This window comes from Piliocolobus tephrosceles, chromosome 10 (assembly GCF_002776525.5).
Source record: "Piliocolobus tephrosceles isolate RC106 chromosome 10, ASM277652v3, whole genome shotgun sequence".
Lineage (NCBI taxonomy): Eukaryota > Metazoa > Chordata > Mammalia > Primates > Cercopithecidae > Piliocolobus > Piliocolobus tephrosceles.
This window is the reverse complement of record NC_045443.1, coordinates 105143818-105167945: the sequence shown is the minus strand read 5'-3', so window position 1 is coordinate 105167945 and position 24128 is coordinate 105143818. Positions and strand designations below refer to the sequence as shown.

Here is a 24128-nt window from a genome sequence, read left to right as displayed (position 1 = left end):
GTTGGACTCATTTCCTTCAAGTCCTCCAGCCATAACTGTAGCATAGCAATACCACAAAGTGCCTAATGGGGGAGCTCCTGCATACGTGCTCAGTGCACAGGCTCGGTTCTGAAGGCTTTCCCATCAGTTCTTTGCACCTGTTCTCCCGTTTCCAGCTTCCCAGCCTCTCTCTCGGTCTTGCTATATATTCCTCTTTGCTCATCAATGGGATGTGTCCAAGTTGAAGCTTTGCTTTGCTCAGATCTGGTTATATACACCAATCACATGCTTTGCACCTTTCCAGGTACATCCACCTCCTGTATCCTTCTAGCATACAGATCATTTTTCCTGGGTATGGACGCTGTGGAGATGGCTCCTGCATTGGGCTTGCCCCAGTGTCACAAGTAGGAAACCAGGCCTGTGCAATGGGCTAAACAGAAATCACTTTCGTCTTCTGGAATAGCACAGGCCGCAAGCAAAGCCAAATAGACATTATTATAATGCTTGAGTGTGAACTCCACTGTCCAAATCTCCAGAGTGGCGATCCCTGGAATATGGTAACCATGATTGCTCCTCACTGGCTCCACCCTGTTCTTTAATACCCAGGACAGGAGATTTCACATCAGTCAGTGCTAAATAAACGTTTGTTTAGTTAAATTGATAGTTGCTTCCAAGAGTGCAGGCTCTGGAGCTAGAGAGCTTTGGGTTTTAATCCTGGTGCTGCCAAATAATTGGGTCAATGACCAAATTTCAGCAAGTCACATGGCCAATGAGCCCAAGGTTCCAATCTGGAAATGGGGTGATACGTGCCCTGCAGGCATGCCTAGAGCACAGAGATGCTCAGGAAATTTCAGCTACTTTTAAATAATGCAAAGCTGTGCCGAATTAGGGATTAGACTGGGTTTTTAAGCCTCAAGGAGCAAAAGTAGTACTGGTGGTAGCTCCAGGGAGCAGATTTCTGTTCCACATGAGTGAGTCTTGGCTCTCTGAAGCTGGGATGGGAAGTCTCAAAGACTGGTGTCTTGGTTGGGTGATCCTTTGGGAAGGGTGTTGGAAAGGAGAGTCGAACATACAATGGGTGGCAGGACTAGATCACTTTCAGAGCCCCTCCCAACCCTAAGAGTCTAACACTCTCAATTTAACTGATTAGCCAAACATAGACACACACACACACACACACACACACACACACACACACACAGAGCGAGAGCGAGAGAGACAGAGAGAGAGAGAGAGAGAGAGAGAGAGACTCATTTTAAGATCAGACCATTGTGTTATTTTCATAATAATTTCCTGATTCTAGTTTCTCTCTTCAATCCTTCACATTGCTGCCAGGATGAACACACTAACATGGAAATCTGCTCGTCCAATTATAGCACAGATTTTTCAGCCTGGCCATTTATTAATTGGCCTCAACCTACATTCGCACCTGTCATGCTCCCATTCCATGCCTATCTAGCGCCAATGTGCTGTGGTCACAGCAAATGACCAGGCATTTTGGGAATACACTGTGTTCGTTCATCTCTCCCTGTCTTGGCCCCTGCTCTTGTTTGCTTTTTCTTTCTACCCTTTCCATCCAGTACAGTCCTACTTATTTTTCAAGATGCTGATCCAATGTCACCTCTTCAAGCATTCTCCAAGGGCCCCCCATAACCACAATAGTAATTTGTTTCTCTCTTCCTCCATAGCACTCTGTGCACAATGCCCAATACCATATATTATACTTTTGTTATAACTTATGTCTTCACTGCCACCCCAACCACAGTGTAGGGGCATGAATTGTTCATCTTTGTATCCTCCAAACTTGCGCATAGTAGCACTTATCACTGCTCAAGATGACATTTTAGATGAGTTTCCTGGTTTGTTCAGTCTCCTCTGCTAGACTCTCAGCTTCCTGAGAGCAGGAGCTTACCATGTGTTCTGCTACCTCCCCAGAACTTCGAACAGTGCCAGTACTTTGTAGGTCCTCAATCACCTTTCTTTGAGTGAATACATGACTGTTAAATGAATTAATGAATGTAAAATTGAGTTCTGTGAATTTGCTTAGCTTAAATTCTGGTGGTTTTCCCACTTTACTCCAGGGAATGGTTCACTGGAATGGTTTATAAAGACTAAGAAAAAAGATAAAAATAGCAAAGTGTGCCTTATTTTCAGTTGCATTAAGGGTAGGAATGTCACATAATTAAGATTTAATGAGAACCAGGCTTGGATAAAAACTATATTAAGAGCGGGCCCAGGATCCTGCCAAGGGCCCAGAATAAATCCCAGTGACCCTCAAAGACTTCAGAGTCTGGGAAAGACAGAAATGAAACAGAAATGTCAGACCAGCGTTAGGACCATATTCCTCTTGCGTTCAGATGTTCCCTGGTCCAGATCTGCCAACACAATGAAACTGGTCCATATAGGAAAGGCTGGCAAAAGTGTCACTGGCCAAAAGGCTTTGGAAACAATCACAAGGCTGTGCTAATTCCAGAACAGGCAAACTCACACAAGAATAGGTTTTCGAATTGCTAAATGGTACTGTTCCTAATGCTTTTGTGTTTGCAGGCAAGGAGAACAGACTTAGGATACTGCAGGGTTCAAACAATGGTTTAGAGCCTATACTAAGACAATGCCCAATTTGTTTTAGTTCAACTCATCTCAAATAATTCAATCTGACAAAAATTTACTGAGCTTCCCATCACATATGGAATAGAAATCAGGTCCCTTTGCAGGCCCAAGAGGCCCTGTAGGATCTGACCCTGCCCGCCTTGGACTCGTCTCTGATCACACTCCCCATTCACTCAATCTGTTCCAGCCTCCTTGCTGGTCCTGGCATGTGCCAAGAATGTTTCTGCCCCAGGGCCTTTGCACTTACTGTTCTCTCTGCCTAGCAAGATCTTTCCTCAGATATCCACGTGGCTTGCTGCTTCACTTTCTTTAGCTCTCTGCTCCAATGCTATCTCCTTAGATAAAACTTCGCTGACCACTCTACCTAAAATAGCACTTTTCAGAAGTTGTCCTTGGTTTAAGTACCCAGTTTGATTTCTCTGTATGCCACTTCTCTGTGCCTGATGTTTGTATTATTTATGCATTTGTTCCTTTTCTGTCTCCTTTGGTAGAATGGAAGCTCCACAAAGGCAGACATTTTTCCTGTTGAATGGCAAATGCTCTATAAATATATGTTGAATGGATGAAAGAATAAGTAAGTACCTTCTGTGTACCTGGTTCTACACCGGGTGATACTGCAGAGGTCCCAGTACCGAATTAACTCAAGGTCTAATGTGAAAAGCATGAGAAAAGAAGCTATTATGCCACCTTCTGAAAAGCTTCATGAGAAAGGAATGCACAAAGTCTAATGAGAGAAGGAAGTAGGAGCATCTACATCAGCCACAGTTGAAGGGAGTGAGTGTGCTGGGAAATGTCGCCCTGAGCCTGGACCAGGGAGGCAGAAGTGTTTGGGAAAAGAATCCAGGCAGAGGGAATGAGGTGAAAAGATGTAGGGCAGTTTCAGGGGATTCCGTATGAATTGGAGTAGCTGAAGGAGTAAGAGGGTGAACGAGTAAGATGAACCTGATAAATTAATAAATACATGAACGGGAAGAGCAGTTTATGGAGCAGACTGAGCACTTAACTGGTTCCCGATTTATTGACCGTCTCCTTGGAGCAAGGGTCTGTGTTGAGTTTTATGGAGGACCCCAGGATTTAAAACCTGGTCTCTGTCGTTCAGTGTAGCAAGGAGGTTTACTGTGACTATACATCCCTGACTTTCCAGGGCAGTCCCAATTGCATAAAGTCTGTTTGACTTTTAAAATTATAATTATACTCCTTAATTATACTTGTGTATCTGTTAGATCAGGACTTTTGACTGGTGGACTGGGGCATTAAGTGGCTATCAAGGAAAGAAAAGGAGGTAACTCTCATGCAAGGCAGACCATGAGAAGTGCTTTGTGGGATGTTGCTGTAAAGGGCTCTGGAGTCTGAAGAGGGACGGTACTTCCAGGGAAGGATTTCAGAGGGAGTGGATGCTCAGTGTTTTCAATAAGTTAGTCCTTAGTTTCCTTTTACTAGTTTCCTTTCCTAATCACAAAAATATGCTTTCCCCACCTTGCTGCCCCAGGGTCTGGGGTGTGGCGGTGCAAGGAGAGGGTGGGATTCTATGTAAGTGACTAATACAGAGCAATGGGACAAAAGACTGCAAAAAGAGCTTGCTCCAGGAGGGGAGTTTGAACCTACCAGTGAGAAGAGAATGGAAACCTGGGAACACATCCGCCTTCTTCTGCCAGCACACTTGGCTTAAATTCCTGAGCAGGTCTGAACTTGACTGGCTAACTCTTGACCAAATTCCTCACTCTAGTTTGAAAGAACTGAGAAAGCCATCACAGGTGATGCTTCTTATACACACAGAAAACATAAGATAGAGCCACGTTTTAAAATCCAGAATTAGACACAAACAAACACAGCCACCAAACAAACATAAACCCCTTGAATTGTGGCATCTTCCTCAACTATAGACTTGGCCAAGTGTGCGTTCTACGAACTTTGTCCACAGAGCAAGCTCAAAACTTGCTTTCTGATGAGGCTGCCATGCTTCTTTCCATTCTAGAAGCAATCCAGAAAGAGCAGGAGGAGATTCCCAGAGCAGCCCTCTGGTTTCAGTTTGGCCACTCACTGCATAACTTGGGGCAAATCTCATGACTTTTTTACAGTCAGTCTCTGGAGATATGAAAAGCGAAAATCTTCCCAGCTCCCAGTTTTGCTGTGAGAATAGAGGGAGATCCTGAGTGTGGAAGGGCTCACTCCAAGAGATTCTGATCATTACTGTTGCTCTAGAAAGCTTGCAGGCCAGGCAGATGCCATTGTTCCCTACACTTCCCATAAGGCCTTGCTTCCTGGAAAAAAAGCAACAGCTGGGATTGGGCTGGGTGAGGCTCCATCCCAGGGTTCTCCTTCTGCAGTTTTTTCCTCCTACAGGCCACCAGAGGTCCCGCGAATTAACCCCTCAGTTGCTCTACTCCAAGCTGACTACTCTTTTCATAACCATTTCCTCTCCATTGATGTTTTCGTCACACCACTGTGGGTAGTTTTAAAAGAATAGCAATTTGCACACTGGAAACAATTCAATTGGCCATGAACCCTGGAGCCATTAGGCAAATTATGGTACAGTCACACGATGGAATATTCTGCAGTCATTAAGAATGTTTATGAATGTTCTATAGTACAACCAGGAATATGCTTATGGTATGCTATTAAGTGAAATAAAAATAAGACCTAAAATTATATATACACAGTGTAACTATGTTCAAAACCCTCCCTATTTGTGTTAAAAAAAGACAAGACAATAAACTAAATAATAATTTTGGCTTCCTCAGGGTAGCAGAATTGTAAGTAATTTTAATTTTCTTCCTTATATTTTCCTGTAGTTTCCAAAATTTAAAAAACAAGCATATATACCTTTTCAGTAAAAAAAAATAATAATAATTGAATTTACAGCACCTTTTATTGTAGGTATTAAAAGATGTAGTCTGTGAGGAGAGCAAAATGGAGGGATGGGGAAAATGTAATTAAATCAATACAAATCCAGGGAACTGTATACCTGTAGAGGATTTGTTTATGAAGTCAGACTTTGAAGAATGCACATTCAATTCAGATGCCATGTCTACCGGGCAAATGACCACATTTACTGCCGGGGCTACTTCCCATAACATGTGAAAACCAGTTGTGTGCTAGCAGCTGTCAATATCACTGTTTCTGAAAGCATAAAAAAAGAGTGGAAACTTGGAGCAGGGGCAGATGGTTAAAAAGTGGGATGAGCTCAGACAGCACTTTCTCTCTGCAGGCCCCTCTGCTCCCAGGCATTTGGGCTCCAGGCTTCCATTGGTTCCTGCCATGCTGGGCCAGCCCTCAGTTTGCACTGGGCAGTTTCAAGGGCTAATATTCGCTAATGTTGTTTTTTCCCCCTGAGTGTTGGCCCCAGACACACAGCATGCACGGGGCTGTCAGTTCCAGGCAAATGAGAGCAACCTGGGGAGGCCAAAGTGGCTTCCTTGGGACCACTCAGGAGAAAGGAGGAGGCCAACTGGTGACCTCTCTCTGGGAGACACTGAGGAGGGCACTCACTCAGCCACGGGCTTGTCATCTCTCTTTGGGACTCTTGCAGGAAGCATCCAGCTGGTCCCTACATCTCTCTCCGCTCCAGTCCCCTGGGGCCAGGTCCTAACTGATCCTTCTCTTCCCCACCCACTCTGTGCCAGTCCTTGTCTGGCTGTCAGAAAGTGAGACAAATGATCAAAGCCCCGTCCCTGCTTGTGCAGAGCTCAAAGCCTGGCAGTGGAGACAGACATGGAAGCAAATAATGCCAGAGCAGTCATGGGGCCCCATGGTGGGTGGGCAAGAGGACGCACGGTCTGGAACTGCAGTGCTGAAGCCCAACTTCCAGCCCCGCCACATCCTAACTTAGCTGTGTGACCTTGGGCAAGCCCCAGAACGTCTGCTCACTCTTCTCATCTGTTAAATAGGCAAAATAACAGTAGCTGAGAGGGTGACTATGAAATTTAAGTGGAATGCTCTGGAAAAGCTCTCATCACACGGCCTGGCATGAGCTGGCACTCAAGGACTGTTAAAATTATTCACCGAAGGGGTTGTGAACAGAGAAGGACTTCTGCCAGGGGCACAGGTCAGCAAAGCTTTCACGGGAGAGGTGGGGATGCAGCTGAGTCCTGAAGGATGAGCAGAGGCATTTGGATTTTGCTTATGCTTCTCCCCTGATCCAAACCTTCAACCCTAACCCTGCTGTCAAAGGAACAAAGCCACCCATGACACCTGCAAGACAAAACCCTCTCCCCGACACTTTCAACTCAGGATGATATTCTAAATATTTAACGACTGTGAAGGCTCAGGCACAGATCAACTCCTACAGCCTTAGTGCAGACAGGGCCTCCTGGAGCACCTGCAGGGCCAGATGCCAAGCTGTTGTTGCTGGATGTCAGGGACATCGTGGGGTTGGGAGCACTTGGGGCAGTGGCTTTTTACCAACCCATAGAGAGAAGCATTTCAGCATTTTAATAACTGGTTAAACAGCTGCACCTCTGCAAACCAGCTGATGGGCAGTAGAGCCCCTGTGCTAGTCTGTCTCGGTTGGACTATGCGTCCCCCACTATCTCTGGATTTCCAGCCTGGAGCCTTTGACAGCTGCTCCTCTCACCTAGAACACCTTCCCCACTTCCAATCATCAAACGGCTGGTTTTATTCATCTTTCAAAGTCCGACTCAAATACCGCCTTGCCTGATCTGTCCCACTCCCAGCAGTTCCCTTCTGACACTACACTCTTTCTCCATTCTGGCTGTGCTGGACGGGAGCCATGTGAGGCCTCCCGGAGTCCCCACACCCTAGCAAAGGGCTGGACACACAGCAGCAAAGGTATGGTGGTGAAGGGAGCAAGTTCTGGAGCCAGCCTGCTGGGCCTGAATCCTTGTGCTACCACTTCCAGGCCCTGTGATCTTGGGCAAGTTAGCTATCCTCAGCCTCACTTTGTCCATCTGTAAAACGGGGATGACAATAATAATACATACCTCATGGACTTATAATGGGGGATAAATGAGTTAATTCACGTAAAGTACTTAAAATGGTGCCTGGCACATAAAGAATTTGATGAATATTATCTCTTACTATTATTGTGCTTATAGCTGGCACTTAATGCATGTTTATGGATTGACTAAATGAATGACTGACTGATAAAAGCTTAATAATATATAGAATCAACAATGAAAAAAATAAAATAAAATGAGAAATGAAAAGCTCAAGTAATATTGAAGTAAAGATTTAAGAGGCAGCTTCTGAGTTTATTTATATACAATCACATACTGCATGATAATGATATTTCGGTCAGTAACAAACCTCATATATGATCGTGGTCCCATAAGATTATAATACTGCATTTTTACTGAAGCTTTTCTAGGTTTAGATATGTTTAGATGCACAAATGCCATTATGTTACAATTTCCTACCGTATTCAGTAGAGTAACATGCTATACAGGTTTATAGCCTGGGAGCCATAGGCTATACCGTGTAGCTTAGGTGTGGAGGTGAGGCTACACTAGCTGGGTTTATGTAAGTACGCTCTGCAATGTTCCCACAATGACAAAATCACCTAATGATGCATTTCTCAGAATGTATCCTTGTTGTTAAGCAACGTATCACTGTATATAGCAATTTGTGTCAGAAGATTAACATGTTTCTCAAAGGCTGTCCAATCAGATGGAGTGATTTGATTATCATTATACCACTTTTTGTTTGTTTGTTTCTTTGAAACAGAGTTTTGCTCTGTCACCCAGACGGAAGTACAATGGCACGATCTCGGCTCACTGCAACCTCCAACTCCAGGGTTCAAGCGATTCTTCTGCCTCAGCCTCCCAAGTAGCTGGGTTTACAGGCACATGCCACCATGCCCAGCTGATTTTTGTATTTTTAGTAGAGATGGGGGTTTCACCAACTTGGTCAGACTGGTCTCGGACTCCTGACCTCAGGTGATCCACCCGCCTTGGCCTCCCAAAGTCCTGAGATAACAGGCATGAACCACCACGCCTGGCCCATTATTCCACTTTTATTAGCAACATTTGTTGCGCCTAAGCCAGGGACAAAACTAAAAGGAAAAAGGGAAGACGGAGGGCAATGTATATTAAGGCAAGAATGTTCTTGGCCTTAGATTTTCAGGCATTTCACCTTCAAGCAGACTCCTCTGCCCTCTCTATACCCTGCATCCTTCTCATCTCATCCCACAGTGGGGTGCAGTTGCGAGGGTGAACTCTGCGCTCAAGCCTCCTGCCTGTGCATCCCAGTTCTGCCTGGTGATAGCTGTATGACCTGGGTAAGCTACGTAACCTCTCTGAGCCTGAAGTTCCTCATCATCAAGACAGATAGGGCAATAGTGCGGTGGCTCATGCCTGTAATCCCAGCACTTTGGGAGGCCGAGGTGGGTGGGTCACCTGAGGTCGGGAGTTCAAGTCCAGCCTGACCAACATAGAAAAACCCCATCTCTACTAAAAATACAAAAAATTAGCTGGGTGTGGTGGTGCATGCCTGTAATCCCAGCTACTCGGGAGACTAAGGTAGGAGAATTGCTTGAATCTGGGAGGTGGAGGTTGCGGTGAGCCAAGATCGCACCATTGTACTCCAGCCTGGCAACAAGAGCAAAACTCTGGCTCAAAAAAAAAAAAAAAAAAACAAGATGCTGACAGACTCATAAGATTCTTGTGAGAATTCAATGAGCTAATGCACTTAGAAGACAGCCTGACACATCATAAACACCTGACAAAATGAGATGGTGATGATGATGATGGCTGCTTTAAGATACTCAGCTCTAAGAGGATCAAAACACAGTCATGTGGCATACGTTTCAGTAGGTGAGTTGGTCCCTGGTCTCTACAATGAATCCTTCTCTGTTGCTCTGAGAGTGGGATTTTCAGTCTGTTTTTCTAGAAGGGGGATACTACCTGCATTAGGTCTCTAGTTCAGGGAATGTCCTATGCTGTGCAATACGGGAGCCACTGAGCCACATGTAGCTGTGAAGCATCTGAAATGAGGCGCATGGTATTTTATTTAATTTGAATCCATTTAAATGTAAATAGCCACACATGGTTAGTGGTGACCATGCTGGCCAGTGCAGCTCTGGTTCCTTAGTCTTTGTGTCATAGAAGTCAGATTTTTTTTCCCTTTTCCCATGAAATAAAGAGAAGCTGGTATTAGACTAAACTAGATTAATGTGGCAGCAGTTTAGTGGGATTCCAAAAAGACCTGGACATTGAAATGAACAAGTGCAGCCTATCCTTCTGATCAGACTAAACATGCATATTCCAAGAGAGAGCTGTTTCTTAAACTTGAACCTCGCAGCTTGTCACCTATGGTCAGAAACAATTTCTCCCCCTCAGCTGAGAACTCCTGGGCAACCGAGTGGAAGCTGTTTGACAAGCCCTGGAGGCCGGAGGTGTTTAACAGCCCTGAAGCGGGTGAAGTTTAGGATTTGCCCTGATGCTGTCCCCAGGGAGGACATTTGTCAAATCCTGCCTCACCTTTCCCTGGCAAAGCTTGTCACTCATTTGCCATTCCTGAGCCACGTTAGAGGAACTGGCCGCCTTGTTAGGCTGAGGATGATCATTAAATTGGGATGCTAGAAGCTATCACTTGGCAGCTACTGCTCCAAAGCCTGAGCGTTCTGCAGGCTGGCCATGTCTGACCTCGGGGACTCATTCATTTCAGCAAACTGCAGAGGGATCCAGCCTCACAAGAGGGAAGGGGAGTCGAGGCCCTGCAAGGCTCACTCCAGTCCCCAAAGTCTGAGGAATATTTATAAGCCCCTATGACAGGCTAAGCTCTACCAGGGAGACAAAAGTCACTACAAAAGCTGATTTCTTGCCTTTAGGTAACTTGTAAATGGAGGTTGGTTTCGGTTAAGGAACAGAGACAAGACACATGCACAAAAAACGACTATACCTTGTTATTCACGGTGTTGTCCCTGAGCCAGCAGCAACAGCCTCACCTGGGAGCTTGTTAGAAATGGAGACTCTCAGGCCCCACCCCAGTCCTAATGAATAGGATCTCCATTTTAAGAAGATCCTAGGTGATTCAAATCATTAATGTTTGAGAGACTCTGCTGGAATATATATCCAAGCCATAAACACCATGATGGTGAGAATAATAATGGCCATTATCTATAAAAAGGCTAATGTGTGCTGAGTTTTAGGTGCTTTAAATATATTAACACAAAATTGCTTAATAAGAGCCCTCTGAAGTAGATTCTATGATTATCTTCCATTTTACAGATAAGGAAACTGAGGCTCAGAGTGGCTAAGTAACTTATTTAAGGCCACACAGCTAATGAGTATTAGAGCTCTGATATTCATCTAGGTGTTCTGGCTCTAGAATTAAAAAAAAAAAATCTAGAACTATTCTTCCTAAATGATGCACACATGTATTGAAATATCCCACTGTGCCCCATAAGCATATCAAATATTATTTATTAATTAAAAATAAAAAATGTTCTGTGAAGATCCTTAGGTTTCAAATAACATTTTCCTATGAAGCAGCAATTTAGGATCAAAGACTTAATTTTATCATCTGCAGGTGAGGCATAACCTACTTCACAAGGTTGATGTGAGGGTTAAATTAAACTCTGTATGTAAAGTGTCTCACACAGTACATGACACATAGTAGACGCTCACCAAATGTTCAGTACTCTCCAGTACCATCCCTTATGCTTCTATTGGGGTCTCAGACACAGTTCTGATATCTTACCTCCCTGCTCAGCATCCCTTTCTGAGCTCTTCTGAATTCCTCTTCTCTCTCTCTCTTTCTGTCCCACTCTCTCAAGACAGAGTCTTGCTCTGTCACCCAGGTTGGACTACAGTGGCACAATCTCGGCTCACTGCTACCTCCACCTCCCGGGTTCAAGTGATCCTTGTGCCTCAGCCTCCCAAGTATGTGCCACCATGCCTAGTTAATTTTTTGGATTTTTAGTAGAGATGGGGTTTTGCCATGTTGGCCAGGATGGTCTCATATTCCTGCCCTCAGGTGATCTACCTGCCTTGGCCTCCTAAAGTGCTGGGATTACAGGTTTGAGCCAGCACGCCCAGTCTCTTCTGCATTCTTCACTGCCTAGAGGAGAACATCCTGCCGCCTTATCCAGTTTCTCAAACTTCCTTCCAGCTTGGTCTGGGGCTGCATCCAAAGCCTCTTCTGGACAAGGTCTCACCCTCTGTCCACTCACCTTCCTCCCCCGATGGTGCATATTCTGTTCCCTTAGCATGTAGCTCCTGTCCCTATAGTGACCCAGCACTCATTTGACATTTGTGATACTTACAGACTTTCCCCAATGTGCATGACTTTGGGCAACTTATGCAACCGTGTTGCATCTCAGTTTCCTCATCTGTAAAATGGAAAGACGTAAGGCTATCTGCTCCTGACTCAAGGAGTATTGGCAGGACTGAATGAGTTAATACACATAAAGTATTTAGAGCAGGGCCTGCCACATTTGTAAGTGTTCATCAAAATCTCTTGCGATATCAAAGAAGAGATCAATCTGGATTAAGGGAGTAGAGAATAATCCCCACCATTTATGGATCACCCGCCATGGTGTCAGTGATCATGCATGACACTTATGTAAGTTAGTTCATTTGTCACTGAAACAGCCCCATGAAGTAGAAATTATTATTTCTTGTTCACAGCTGAAGAAACTGAAGCCTTGAGATCAGACAGCACTTGAATGCAAGAACCAGTACCAAACTGAGGACTGCCTGAGTTGATTCGGCAACATGGCTCTCTGGGCTGGAAGCAGGAATACCTAGGTTTCAGGCACAGCTCTGTTCAGTTCTGCAAGCATTTATTGAGCACTTACTATATGCTATGCACTGATCATTTAGTATAATCTGAAGTGGTAGGGAAGGGTTTCTGGAGGAGGTGATGCCTAAATTGGATCTCGAAGGATGAACTTGAGGTAGCTAGAGGATGGCACAGAGGGAAGGAAGCATTTCAAGAGGGCAAAACATAAGTAAAGGCACGGAGGCACTGCCTTGCAAGGCCTCTGGAAATGTGCTCGTGACTCCAGCCAAGTCCCCCATCACTCTGGGCTTCCGTTTCATTAACTTCGACATGAAAGAAGCGAACTTTCTCTGTTCTAAGATCTCCTTTGACTAAATTTCATGTCCAATGACAGAACAGCCCAATGAAAAGTCATGCTTTCAAAGGCTATCCAATGGAACAAATCAATAAAAGTAGGTGTAGTATCTGGATCTTATACTGTGAAACAAACAAAAACTTTTGTGTGTACGCAGAAAACTAGACTAGAAGGAAATGCCTTATATAGTCACAGTGTTTATCCCTGGATACAGAGACTAGGAGTCATTCAAAGTTCCTTCTTTATATTTTTTGGACTTTGTCACATTTTATTTAATACGTGTATTCATTTTATACCCTGAAAATACTAATGAAGATTATGAAAAAAATTCTAGGGACTGGGGATGAGACTTTCAAACTTTATTTCTCTAAAACCACTGCCCATGGAAGCAAAACAGACTAATGGATAGGAACCCAGACCAGAGCTTAACTCCAAAGGTTCAAGTATTCCTTCTCCAACTTCAGACGTAGCCTTGGGCAATAAATCAACTTCAGTTAGGTTAATAAAACCGGGGTAAAAACTACTCTGATTTTAAAAATTTAATTCTCTCTGATTTTTCTGAAAATGAAGATTATGGCCGGGCATGGTGGCTCATGCCTATAATCCTAGCACTTTGGGAAAATGAGGTGGGCGGATCACCTGACATCAGGAGTTTGAGACCAGCCTGACTAACATGGCGAAACCCCGTCTCTACTAAAAATACAACATTAGCCGGGCATGGTGGTGCATGCTTGTAATCCTGCTACTTGGGAGGCTGAGGCATGAGAATCCCTTGAACCTGGGAGGCGGAGGTTGCAGTGAGCAGAGATTGTACCATTGCACTCCAGCCTGGGCAATAAGAGCAAAACTCCGTCTCAAAAAAAAAAAAAAAAAAAAAAAAAAAAGATTACAACCCACATTAGAGGTCAGCAAACTTCTTCTGGGAATGGTCAAATGGTATTTTCAGCTTTCTGGACCCTAAAGTCTCTGTCATAACTAAGCAACTCTGTCACAGTGCAAAAGCAGCCATAAATAATATGTAAACAAATGAGTGTGGCTGTATTCCAATAAAACTTTATTTGTAAAAACAGACAGTGGGCCAGATTCACCAGCAGGGTATTGTTAGCTAACCTCTAGCACATTGATGTAATGGCCCACTCATGGCCGTAACCTGCAGTTTGAAACATAGTGGAACTACAGCAGTTTTTACCATGGACAGAGGAAATAAATTGCCACAATGCTCAAGTTACAAATGGATCATGTTTCAAAACTTTGCTTTTTGAGTCAATAATTTAGAATTCAACATGTATTTTTTTTTTTCTTCTTAAGAATCATTTATATGGTGGTTGAGATTCCAGGTCTACAGAAAACAGATCTAATATCTCATGTTCTCACTCTAGCATGTCCCCATTCATCCAGCAACTCTGAATTTCTCCAGAGCCATTAGCCCTGGGCTGGGCATTGTAGGGGACTGTAAAATGAGCCAGACATGACTGCTCCCTCAGGAAGATGAGGAAGTAGCATTCTTCCTCTGAGAACAGACCTTCTGAATCCCTGCTCAGGATACCAGGAATGGCTCTCTTCTCTCCTCCTTTTTGCTATTGAGGCTTCCAGGGTGTTAGACCAAGGAGTCCTTATATTGGGGTGGTATTTTGGTTCTCAACTGTGATGTGTAAGCCAGTCAGTTGTGACTTGTGTGGCTAATAATGGTAATAAGTGCTGGCCTGTGCAAATGATTCACTTGTGTGTTATTTATTTTTTAAAAAGTAAATTAGCAGAGACTGGGCACAGTGGCTCACATTTGTAATCCCAGCACTTTGGGAGGCCGAGGCAGGCGGATCAGTTGAGGTCAGGAGTTTGAGACCAGTCCAGCCAAAATGGCGAAACCCTGTCTCTACTAAAAATACAAAAAAAAATTAGTTGGGCGTGATAGCACACACCTGTAGTCCCAGCTATTTGGGAAGCTGAGGCGGGAGAATCACTTGAACCTGGAAGGTGGAGGTTGCAGTGAGCCAAAATTGCACTACTGCACTCCAGCCTGGGTGACAGAGTGAGACTGTCTCAAAAAAAAAAAAAAAAAAAAAAGATAAAAAATTAGAAGAATATAGTGGACTTTGTCAGCTGTTGTTGCTGTTTTTCTTTTCTTTTTTTTTCTTTTAGCTTCCCAGAACCACTGATGATGTTACTTGGTGTTTGGAGAACTTTCCATATTATGAGTCCATGGTTCTACCAGGTAGAAATTCACCTTCCCAGACTCCCTTGTTAGGGTCTAGGCAGGTCCTGTGACATGTAGGGTACGTGGAGCTGATGTGGGCGGTGACAGAGACACTCAGCCTTTAGAGGCAACAATGACAGAGGTCCTGTTGGAGTGTTCAGTGGCCAGCATCAGTAGTGTAAGGTCCAGTGTCTGTGCCTAGTACCAGTGGCTGTGAGATCTCTGCTAGAGCAGTCCTGGGGTGCAATCCCAGGTTATGTAGCCTGGTTATATAGCCTCAAAGCCTGGATCTCTGGCTTCAATGCCCACCAGAAGTCTTATTAAGATCTACTAAACATTTAGATTCATGGGACTATTATAGGCCACCCTGGGCCCAGCAGGACAGTATCAGATATTCTTTCAGTGGGAGTCCTTGCAGCACTTTGCCCAGTCATCAGGAGCTTATCTCCTGTCCAGGTGACATGCAGGTGCAAGGAGCTGAGATCCCCATGGGTGACTGTGGGAGCTGCCCTGCCCTGGTTTGCAAACCCCAATATCTCTTGTAACAATTCCATAGCAATAGCTTCCAATGTCTCTTCAAAGGACAGAGTCAATAAATTAAGGGAAGTCCAAAGCTCTGGGTCTTTATCAAGTATTTCTGGTACCTCCAGGCCAGATGTAATTTATCAATCTTGGATCATTCTGACCATAAGCAATGTTTCCCAGAAACATAGTTGACACTGCAATTTTTATAAGGTTTCCTCCAGGGGAACAGAGCTAGAGAGTTAATTCAAGGTCAAATTTTCATGCAGAAGGGGAAAAGATTTGTTAATATTCTACCCATACTGGGCCTCCCAGAGGTTTTCTTCCTGCTTTAAGTGTCATGAGAGCTTCAGCTTTTGCAACTAAGTATCCTGACTGGTAGTGCTGTTTGTATCAAGGATACCTCTACTCACTTGCATTCAGATTTACATTCCTTAGTGGAAAAGAACAGAGTAGAGCTATAACTAACATGCTGGACTTATTGCATAACTGCAGGTATGTCCATAGGAGTAAGTTGAAGTTTGAATCTCACTTGTCACATACATCACAGGGATAAAAAATGTTAAGATGCAATGTGTTGGGGTGAGCTTTTGGTAGCATGAGTATCATGGAACATGTATTTGGTTGTCATTCACTGCTAATGTCTGTTATGTCTGCTTTATTAACTCTGTTTCTTCAAGTGTAAATTCTTCCATTTGTTAAGATTATTTTGTTTCACATTATTAGTTTTCCTCAAACAGTTGGTGATTGGTGATTGTATACTCATGTTTGTAGTTGAAAATCCCCTGGCAGATATTTCCCTGATATAAATGTCTGTACATTCTGTTTGCAAAAGGAACAAGAGCTACCACTACCTAGAAATAAATTCTGGTTTGTTTTCAGTGAGACTAGAAGAAGGTAGAATTACTTAATTGTCTAGTCTTCCAAGTGAAGTTGTGCACAGTTACCCCAGGCATTACCAGATAGCTACCTGAGGCAACAAAATACTCCCGTTTATCCTACTATTTTTTTTTTTTTTTATCTTGTGGTAATAAATTACCAAAATCATCCATGGCCAAAGACATCTAGGAATCACTGATATTCCAGTAATGATACAGGTGAGGGAAATCTTATTCTAGATTGAGGACGATTCTTTTTGAAAACAGTACCCTCACACGGCCCCTCCTATCAAAATTAAGGTGTTTTCACTTATCATTACTATTTGGAAAATAAATATCACCTAATTGTAAATATTACAAAATTTGTCTGAGTTTTTTAAAATAAAAATATCTGAGGTACCTGAATGATTTTAGAAGCTCAAGAAATAGGAGCCAAAGTTCTGGAAAAACTTAGACTACAGAAATCTCACACTGGCACTGAGCTTCTTCAAAATTCCACAATGAAAAACGAAACTATCCAAAACAAATGGAGCAACTCCAAAGCTGTGCCCACATGAAATGGCAAAATGGCGCATGCAGGCCTACTTCCAAATACTTCAGCCAAGAAAGGCTGTTCTGACAAGAAGGGATGGTTTGAGGCATAAAATAATCCATATTTCGCCAATATTTCCCAGGCTGTCTTTTGGGCGCAGATGAAAACAAATAATATTCAGCCCCTGTTCTTGAAGAGCTTATAGTCTAGAGGAAAACCATATAAGCATCATGGCCCTACCTGACTTGTCAGAATAAAGATAGTCAAGGAGATGATACTGTTTGATAGATTTGCAGAAGAAAAAGAACGCACACACAGAGAAAGAGAGAGAAAGAGAGAGAGAGAGAGAGGAGAGAAAGAAATAACTCCAAATTAGAGTCCTAACTTCTACTGGAAATTCTCATTTGGAGGCTTTGGTACAGAGCTGGTGAAAATAAACACTTGACTGAAAACAGAGAGCCCCTCGCCTCTGAAGTTCTTCCGCTTGTGTTTTCCGGTGCTAAACACTAAAGCTTGTTCCATCAGGGAGCCAGAAGAAATAACGATCCCTCTGGAAAGAATCACAGGCAAGTTTTTTTTAAGGACAATGAAAACAGCATTTTAGAGCCCCCAAAATATAATATAAGTGACTGTTTTAGGGAGGAAGGGGGTTCCCCTCGTGCCAGGCATGGCACTGGATGTCTTAGCTACAATGTCTAATTCATTGCTTACATCAGTCTCATGAGGATGGTTGTGTTTTCACTTTACGAAGGACAAATGGAGTTTCAAAGAGGTGAAATAACAGAGCTACAAGAAGCCGAGCTGGGATCCAAATTTAAAGGACTATATGACTTCCAATCCACATGCTTCCCAGAGGATCACACTGAACAGAACATGGAAAACGCTAAGTTCCACTTTGTCTTTTGTGCTGACTCCTAAAAATTCAACCAAAGAGGCATGGAAAGAACGAGATAAATGGCTCTAACAAATTCTGGGACACGTTCTCTCCTTCCCTGCTCATGCCTCTTTAAAACTTGTCCCAGAAGGTTTGGAAGCGTTAGAGGGTCCTTTTTGACTTCCAGCCACTCCAACTACACTCTGAGTCCAGAAGGAGATTCAAGAGGGAAAATGGACACTGTGTAATAGAAAGTATAATGGGAGCTGGGCAACTGTGCTGAGCAGGAGCGGGAGGATGTCACATGGTGAGACTTCCATTTTAGAAGTTTTGCTGTGAGGAAGATGGAGCTCGTCAGAGGGGGGTGGTGGTGGTGGTTGTTGTTGCTCTTCTTCTCTTTCTCCTCCTCCTCCTCCTTCTTCTTCTTGCTGTTCTTCTTCTTGTTGCTCTTCTTCTTCTTCTTCCTCTTCTTCCTCTTCCTCTTCTTCTTCTTCTTCCTCTTCCTCATCCCCCTCCCCCTCCCCCCTCCCCGCCCGCTGGCCCCCCCGCCCCCGTCCTTCTCCTTCTCCTTCTTCTTCTTCTTCTTCGAGACAAGGTCTTACTTTGTGACCCAGGTTGGAGTACAGTGGTGCGATCTCAGCTCACTGCAGCCTCGACCTCCCAGGCTCAAGCAATCCTCCTGCTTCAGCCCCTTAAGTAGCTGGGACTACAGACAAGCACCACCACACCCAGCTAATTTTTGTATTTTTCGTAGAGATGGGGTCTTGCCATGTTGCCCAGGCTGGTCGGTCTGGAACTCCTGATCTCAAATCATCCACGTGCCTCAGCCTACCAAAGTGCTGGGATTACAAGTGTGAGCCACTGTGCCCAGTCTTGGTCAGAGGATTTTAAAATTTAATTTAAATTTATTTTGAGATGGAATCTCACTCTGTCACCCACGCTGGAGTGCAGTAGCATGATCTTGGCTCACTGCTACCTCCACCTCCTGGGTTCAAGCGATTCTCCTGCCTCAGCATCCTGAGTAGCTAAGACTACAGGTGTGTGCCACCACGCCCAGCTAATTTTTTGTATTTTTAGTAGAGATGGGGTTTCACCAAGTTGGCCAGGCTGGTCTCAAACTCCTAACCTCAGGTAATCCACCCACCTCAGCCTCCCAAGGTCAGAGGACTATTAAAGCTCACATGCAGGCAGACCATGTAGACATCAAAAGTAGAAACTGAAGTAGAAAAGATGGGGTCCTGAGCCATACAGTGGCAGTGGTCTGGCAGGGAAGGAATAAAGAAATCTCACTGATGCAGCCTCAATAAGACCTGCTGACCAGCTGGAGATGGTGAGGGAGAGGAAGGAGTGCCAGTCAAGCCTCAGTTTTCTGACCAGGGCGATGAGGCCAATGGTGGTACCATTCTTAGAGCCTGGGGAGAAAGGAGGAATAGTGGGTTTTGGGGGAGAGCTGAAGGCTGTAGTTTTGAAGTAGTCTGAGCTCTCCAGATGGAAATGTCCCATGGGCACTTACATCAATAGGTTTGCTCATCCTTTCATTCTACAAATATTTGTGGACTTCCCATTCTGCTCCAGATGTTGAGTTTGGCATCAACTGAGGAGTGATGGCCAAAACAGATGTGTTCTCTGCCTTCATGAAGCTTTACAGGCAATAAATAAACACAGAAATACACACATAGTTACAAATTACGGTAAGTGTGAGGCAGAAAAGAAAAAGGTGCTAGGAGAAGGAGAATCAGCCTGCAAGTATGAGGCCTGACAGTGGAAACTGGAAGTCGGCCGAGTGGGATAAGGTTCTGGAGCTCAGAGGAAGCAGTGTCTAGCCGCAGCGGGGAGAGGGGCTCATCTGCATTGAGGTGGGAGCAGGAGATGACATGAGGGAGCTGAGCCAGAGAAACTGCACTACTGGACAGGCTGTCGGGGCTGGGGGTGAAGAGCTAGACACCCCATAGGTGAGGCCAATGGTTTCCATTCTCTCAACTCTTAGCATTTGTACCCAGAGACAGCAAAGTTTCGGTGTGTCTGAACGATTATTTTTCGGCCATGGGCATCTTACCACTTCTCCATTTTGGGCATGTTTGCATGTGAAAATATGCACAAGGTACTGACTGATTTGTTGTGGATGGCGGGAGACTTGAGTAATTTAAGGAGTTAATTTCCTGATTAAGTTAACTCCAGACTGGATTGAAATATTGGTGTTAAACTGGGATTCTTAAAGAAAAAGAAGAAGTAGCCTGGCATGGTTGCTCACTCCTATCCCAGCACTTTGGGAGGTTGAGGCAGGAGGATTACTAGAGCCCAGGGTTTGGAACCAGCCTGGGCAACATGGTGAAAACTTGTCTCTATAAAAAAATGTAAATATTAGCTGGGTGTGGTGGGGTGTGACTGTAGTCCCAGCTACTTGGGGGGCTGAGGAATGAGAATCACTTGAGCCGGGAGGCAGAGGTTGCAGTGAGCAGAGATCATGCCACTGCACTCTATCTAGCCTGGGTGACAGAGTGAGACTCTGTCTCAGAAAAAAAAAAAAAAAAAAAAAAAGAAAAAGAAAAGAAAAAAAGAAACAGCAATCTCCATATAGCCTATGTTCCATCCTTTTCCCTTAACTGAAAGCCAAGAGACATGGTTTTGTAAGAGAGCCCAATTCAGCCTCAATGCATCTGGCAGAAACAGAGCATCCAACGAGCTTTTCAAAACCACTTGGCACCAAGTAACAGAAAGGAAAACTGTAGGAGCCCAAGTTGGAAGCTGTTCAGCTATATGCAGATCATATCTACAATAACAATAATAAAATTTAACATTTATTGAGCACCTATGTGCTGGGCACTGTTCAATTTATTTAATTTTCAAACAACCGTATGTAGGATTTACTCTTTGTATCCCTATTTTGCAGATGCCTTTCCCAAGGATCCCCAGCTTTAATTAGAAGAGCCTGGATTTGAACCTAGGCAGTCAGGGTCACAGAGCCTGCTCTCTTAACCACTCTTTTTGATAAATGGGTCACACCTACAGTACTTAGAGTAAATGGGTCTGTATGGAGGAGGGGCCTGATTCGTGAGGCACTGTGGGGAGAGGATCTATGAACCTGTCGCTAAAGGAAGTGGGGAGGCAGAGAGGAGGCCTCCAGGCAGTCTCCGGGTCCTCTCCCAGTTCCTTCCTTCCCCATGAGGATTCGGCTTCAAAGAACAGTCACACTGCCTCCCCCTGGGCAATCAAGCCCCTTGCACACCTGAGAGGCCCACTTCTGGCTGAATAGGTGCTTCTGGTTCTCCCGGGTCCCAGGGCAGCCACGATGAAAGAAGATAACTCCCACGCGAGGCGGTGGCGTCCTCCAAGACTGCCTTCATGAGGAAGCCACCTTCACTGCAGAGGCCCTTACCCCTCCGGAATTTGCAGACCCACTTATCTGACAGGCCAGTTTTATCCTAAACAGAACCAGCCCTATAAAAACCCATTTCAAGGACCCCCACACAGGTCTAAGATACCCACTCAGGGTGCAAGGTTCCCACCGGACCACTCTGGCAAGTTTTAGGAAGTGAGTCCTTTCTACCCCCATCATTGTCCCCACTTGGACACTTGCCCCACCCTGGAGGCAGTACCCACCCACCACAAGGCAAGGCATTTCTTACCTTTCCACCTGTAGGTTGACTTTGGAAGGCTCCACGTTGGGGTTTTCCCATTCCATTTGCGGGCAGTGCATGAAATAGCAAAGGGTGTACAGGGCCTCGGGCTCCCAGTACAGCGCCCCCTGCTTGTGGTGCAGGGGGGTGCCATTGCCGTGGTGCTTGGCATTGAGGGGCTGCAGGTGATGCATTGCACGGGACACCAGGTCACCTGTGGACAGAAGGAAGATTTCAGATCCTCCAGGCAGCCAACACTGGCAGAGAAACTGTACCTGAAGATCTCTGTAGAGACTCTGGTCCTTGCAGTCCCTTACAATGAAATGGTCCATGAGACCTTGAAGTTACACACCAAGCAGAGAGGAATGGATTCATTTATTTGGCATAAGTTACTGAATCTGGGGTGCTGTTTCAAGCACAGAGGGCTGCTGAGATCATTTTTACCCTACTCTTCTGGAACCCAATGTTGCTAACAAGGTGCAGGAAGCTCTTTGTGTACTGTTCCTGAGTACTGCCTCCCTCGCCTTGTGACACACCCTCTATGTTGTGGCCAACACTGCTTTAACGGTAGTCATAAGAATGGGCTATGCTCTCTCTTGCCCCTGAGCCTTGTACATATGCTATTCCCTCTGCCCAGAACATTCTCTCCCTCTTCTTCTCCAGGCTAACTCCTACTGATCATCCAGGTATCTGCTTATAAATTAATTCCTCTAGGAAACCCCCTCTGGAGTCATCCCTGCCTTGACTTGGTTATCACACTGTACTTTTCTTTTTTTTTTTCCTTTTTTTTTTTTTTTGAGATGGAGTCTCTGTTGCCCAGGCTGGAGTGCAGTGGCATGATCTCCACTCACTGTAACTTCTGCCTCCTGGGTTCAATCGATTCTCCTGCCACAGCCTCTTGAGTAGCTGGGACTACAGGTGCCTGCCACCACAACTGGTTCATTTTTGTAATTTTAGTAGAGATGGTGTTTCACCATGTTGGCCAGGCTGCCCTCGAACTCCTAACCTCAGGTGATCTGCCCGCCTCTGCCTCCCAAAGTGCTGGGATTACAGGCATGAGCCACCATGCTTGGCCCTATAAAAGTAAATTTGATGACAACAAAACAGTGTACAGTTCACCCTTGAACAACGCAGGCTGGAACTGCGTGGATCCACTTATATATGGATTTTCTTCCACCTCTGCCACCCATGATACAAGACCAACCTCTCCTCTTCCTTCTCCTCCTGGGCCTACTCAACATGAAGATGACAAGGATGATGACCTTTATAATGATCCACTTCCATTTCATTAATAGCAAATATATTTTCTCTTCCTTATGGTTTCCTTAATAATTTTTTCTTTTCTCAAGCTTACATATTGTAAGAATATCATATATAAGAATATAACATAAAATACATGTTAATGGGCTGTTTATGTTATAAGTAAGGCTTCTGGTCAATAGTGGGATATTAGTAGTAAGTTTTTGGGGAGTTAAAAAAGTTACACAGAGAGTTTTGACTTCACGGGGGTTCAGTGCCCTTAAGTCCCACATTGTTCAAGGATGAAATGTAATTAATTTCTAGTTAAATTCTGGCCCTGTTTTCCTTTTTATAAATAACAGGTGTTACAGAAGTGTTAAGGGCTCATATCAAATGGAGCCTTTCTTTTTAAAGTAATTAAGATTCAAATGAATTTAAAATAATCACTCTATAATCAATATTATTTAATGCACTGGCCCTGTCCCACTTATGATCCTCTCATGAACATCAGAATGTGTTGCATACCTTGGGAGACAGTTGACTAAGATATCTGTGATGGTTAATTTTTTTTTTTTTTGAGACAGAGTCTTGCTCTGTTGCCCCGACTGGGGTGCAGTGGTGCGATCTGCAACCCCTGCCTCCTGAGTTCAAGCGATTCTCCTGCCTCAGTCTCCTGAGTAGCTGGTATTACAGGCATGCACCACCACTCCCGGCTAATTTTTTTGTATTTTTAGTAGAGATGAAGTTTCACCATGTTGGCCAGGCTGGCCTCGAACTCCAGACCTCAGGTTATCCACCTGCCTTGGCCTCCCAAAGTACTGGGATTACAGGCGTGAGCCACCGGTGCCTGGCCAGTGATGGTAAATTTTATGTGTCAACTTGGCCAGGCCATGGTACCCGGTTGTTTGATCAAACATTAGTCTAGATGTTGCTCTAAAGAAGGTTTTTTTTTTCTTTCCAACTTTTATTTTAGGTTCGGGGGTACACATGCAGGTTTGTAACATGAGTAAATTGCATGTTGCAGGGGTGTGGTATACAGATTATTTTGTCACCAGGTAAACAGCATAGTACCAGACAGGTAGTTTTTCAATCTTCATGCCCCCTACCCTCAGGTAGGCCCTAGAGTCTATTGTTCCCTTATGAAGGTATTTTTTAGATGTGGTTAACATTTAAATCAATAGACTTTGAGAAAAGCAGATTACCTTCCACAATGTGGGTGGGCCTCATCCAATTAATTAAAGGCCTTAAGAGAAAAGACTGAAGTTCCCCGAAGGGGAAAGCATTCTGCCTCCAGACTGCAACATCTTCTACTAGAATCTCCAGCCTGCTGGCGGGCACTGCAAAATTTTGGACTTGCCAGCTCCCATAATCACATAAGCCAATTCCTTAAAATAAATGACTTTCTCAGTCTTTCTCTCTACAGAGAAAGAGAGAGAGAGAAATCCTGTTGGTTCTGTTTCTCTGGAGAATGCTGACTAATACAATATCTGACATGATGCTAGCCCCTGCTGGGGGGATGTGTCTTCCCCATCCCCTCTCATTGTTCAGCTGAAACCAGGCCTTTAGATCTCACCCCTTCTCCACCATCCTGCTGTACATTTCAACGTGACACATTTACCTAACATCCAAATTCGAGTAAGTGAGGCA

General features: G+C 44.4%; 1 protein-coding gene across 3 annotated transcripts in view; it reads right to left on the bottom strand.

Annotated features, from left to right (window-relative positions):
• BTBD11 (BTB domain containing 11) overlaps positions 1-24128 on the bottom strand; it is a 340058-nt gene that overhangs the window by 96381 nt on the left and 219549 nt on the right. For all 3 annotated transcript variants that reach the window (XM_023195731.2, XM_023195877.2, XM_023195806.2), the window contains exon 3: positions 21252-21456. In XM_023195731.2, the coding sequence (XP_023051499.1) occupies positions 21252-21456 (205 nt within the window). The remainder of the gene's footprint in view (positions 1-21251; positions 21457-24128) is intronic.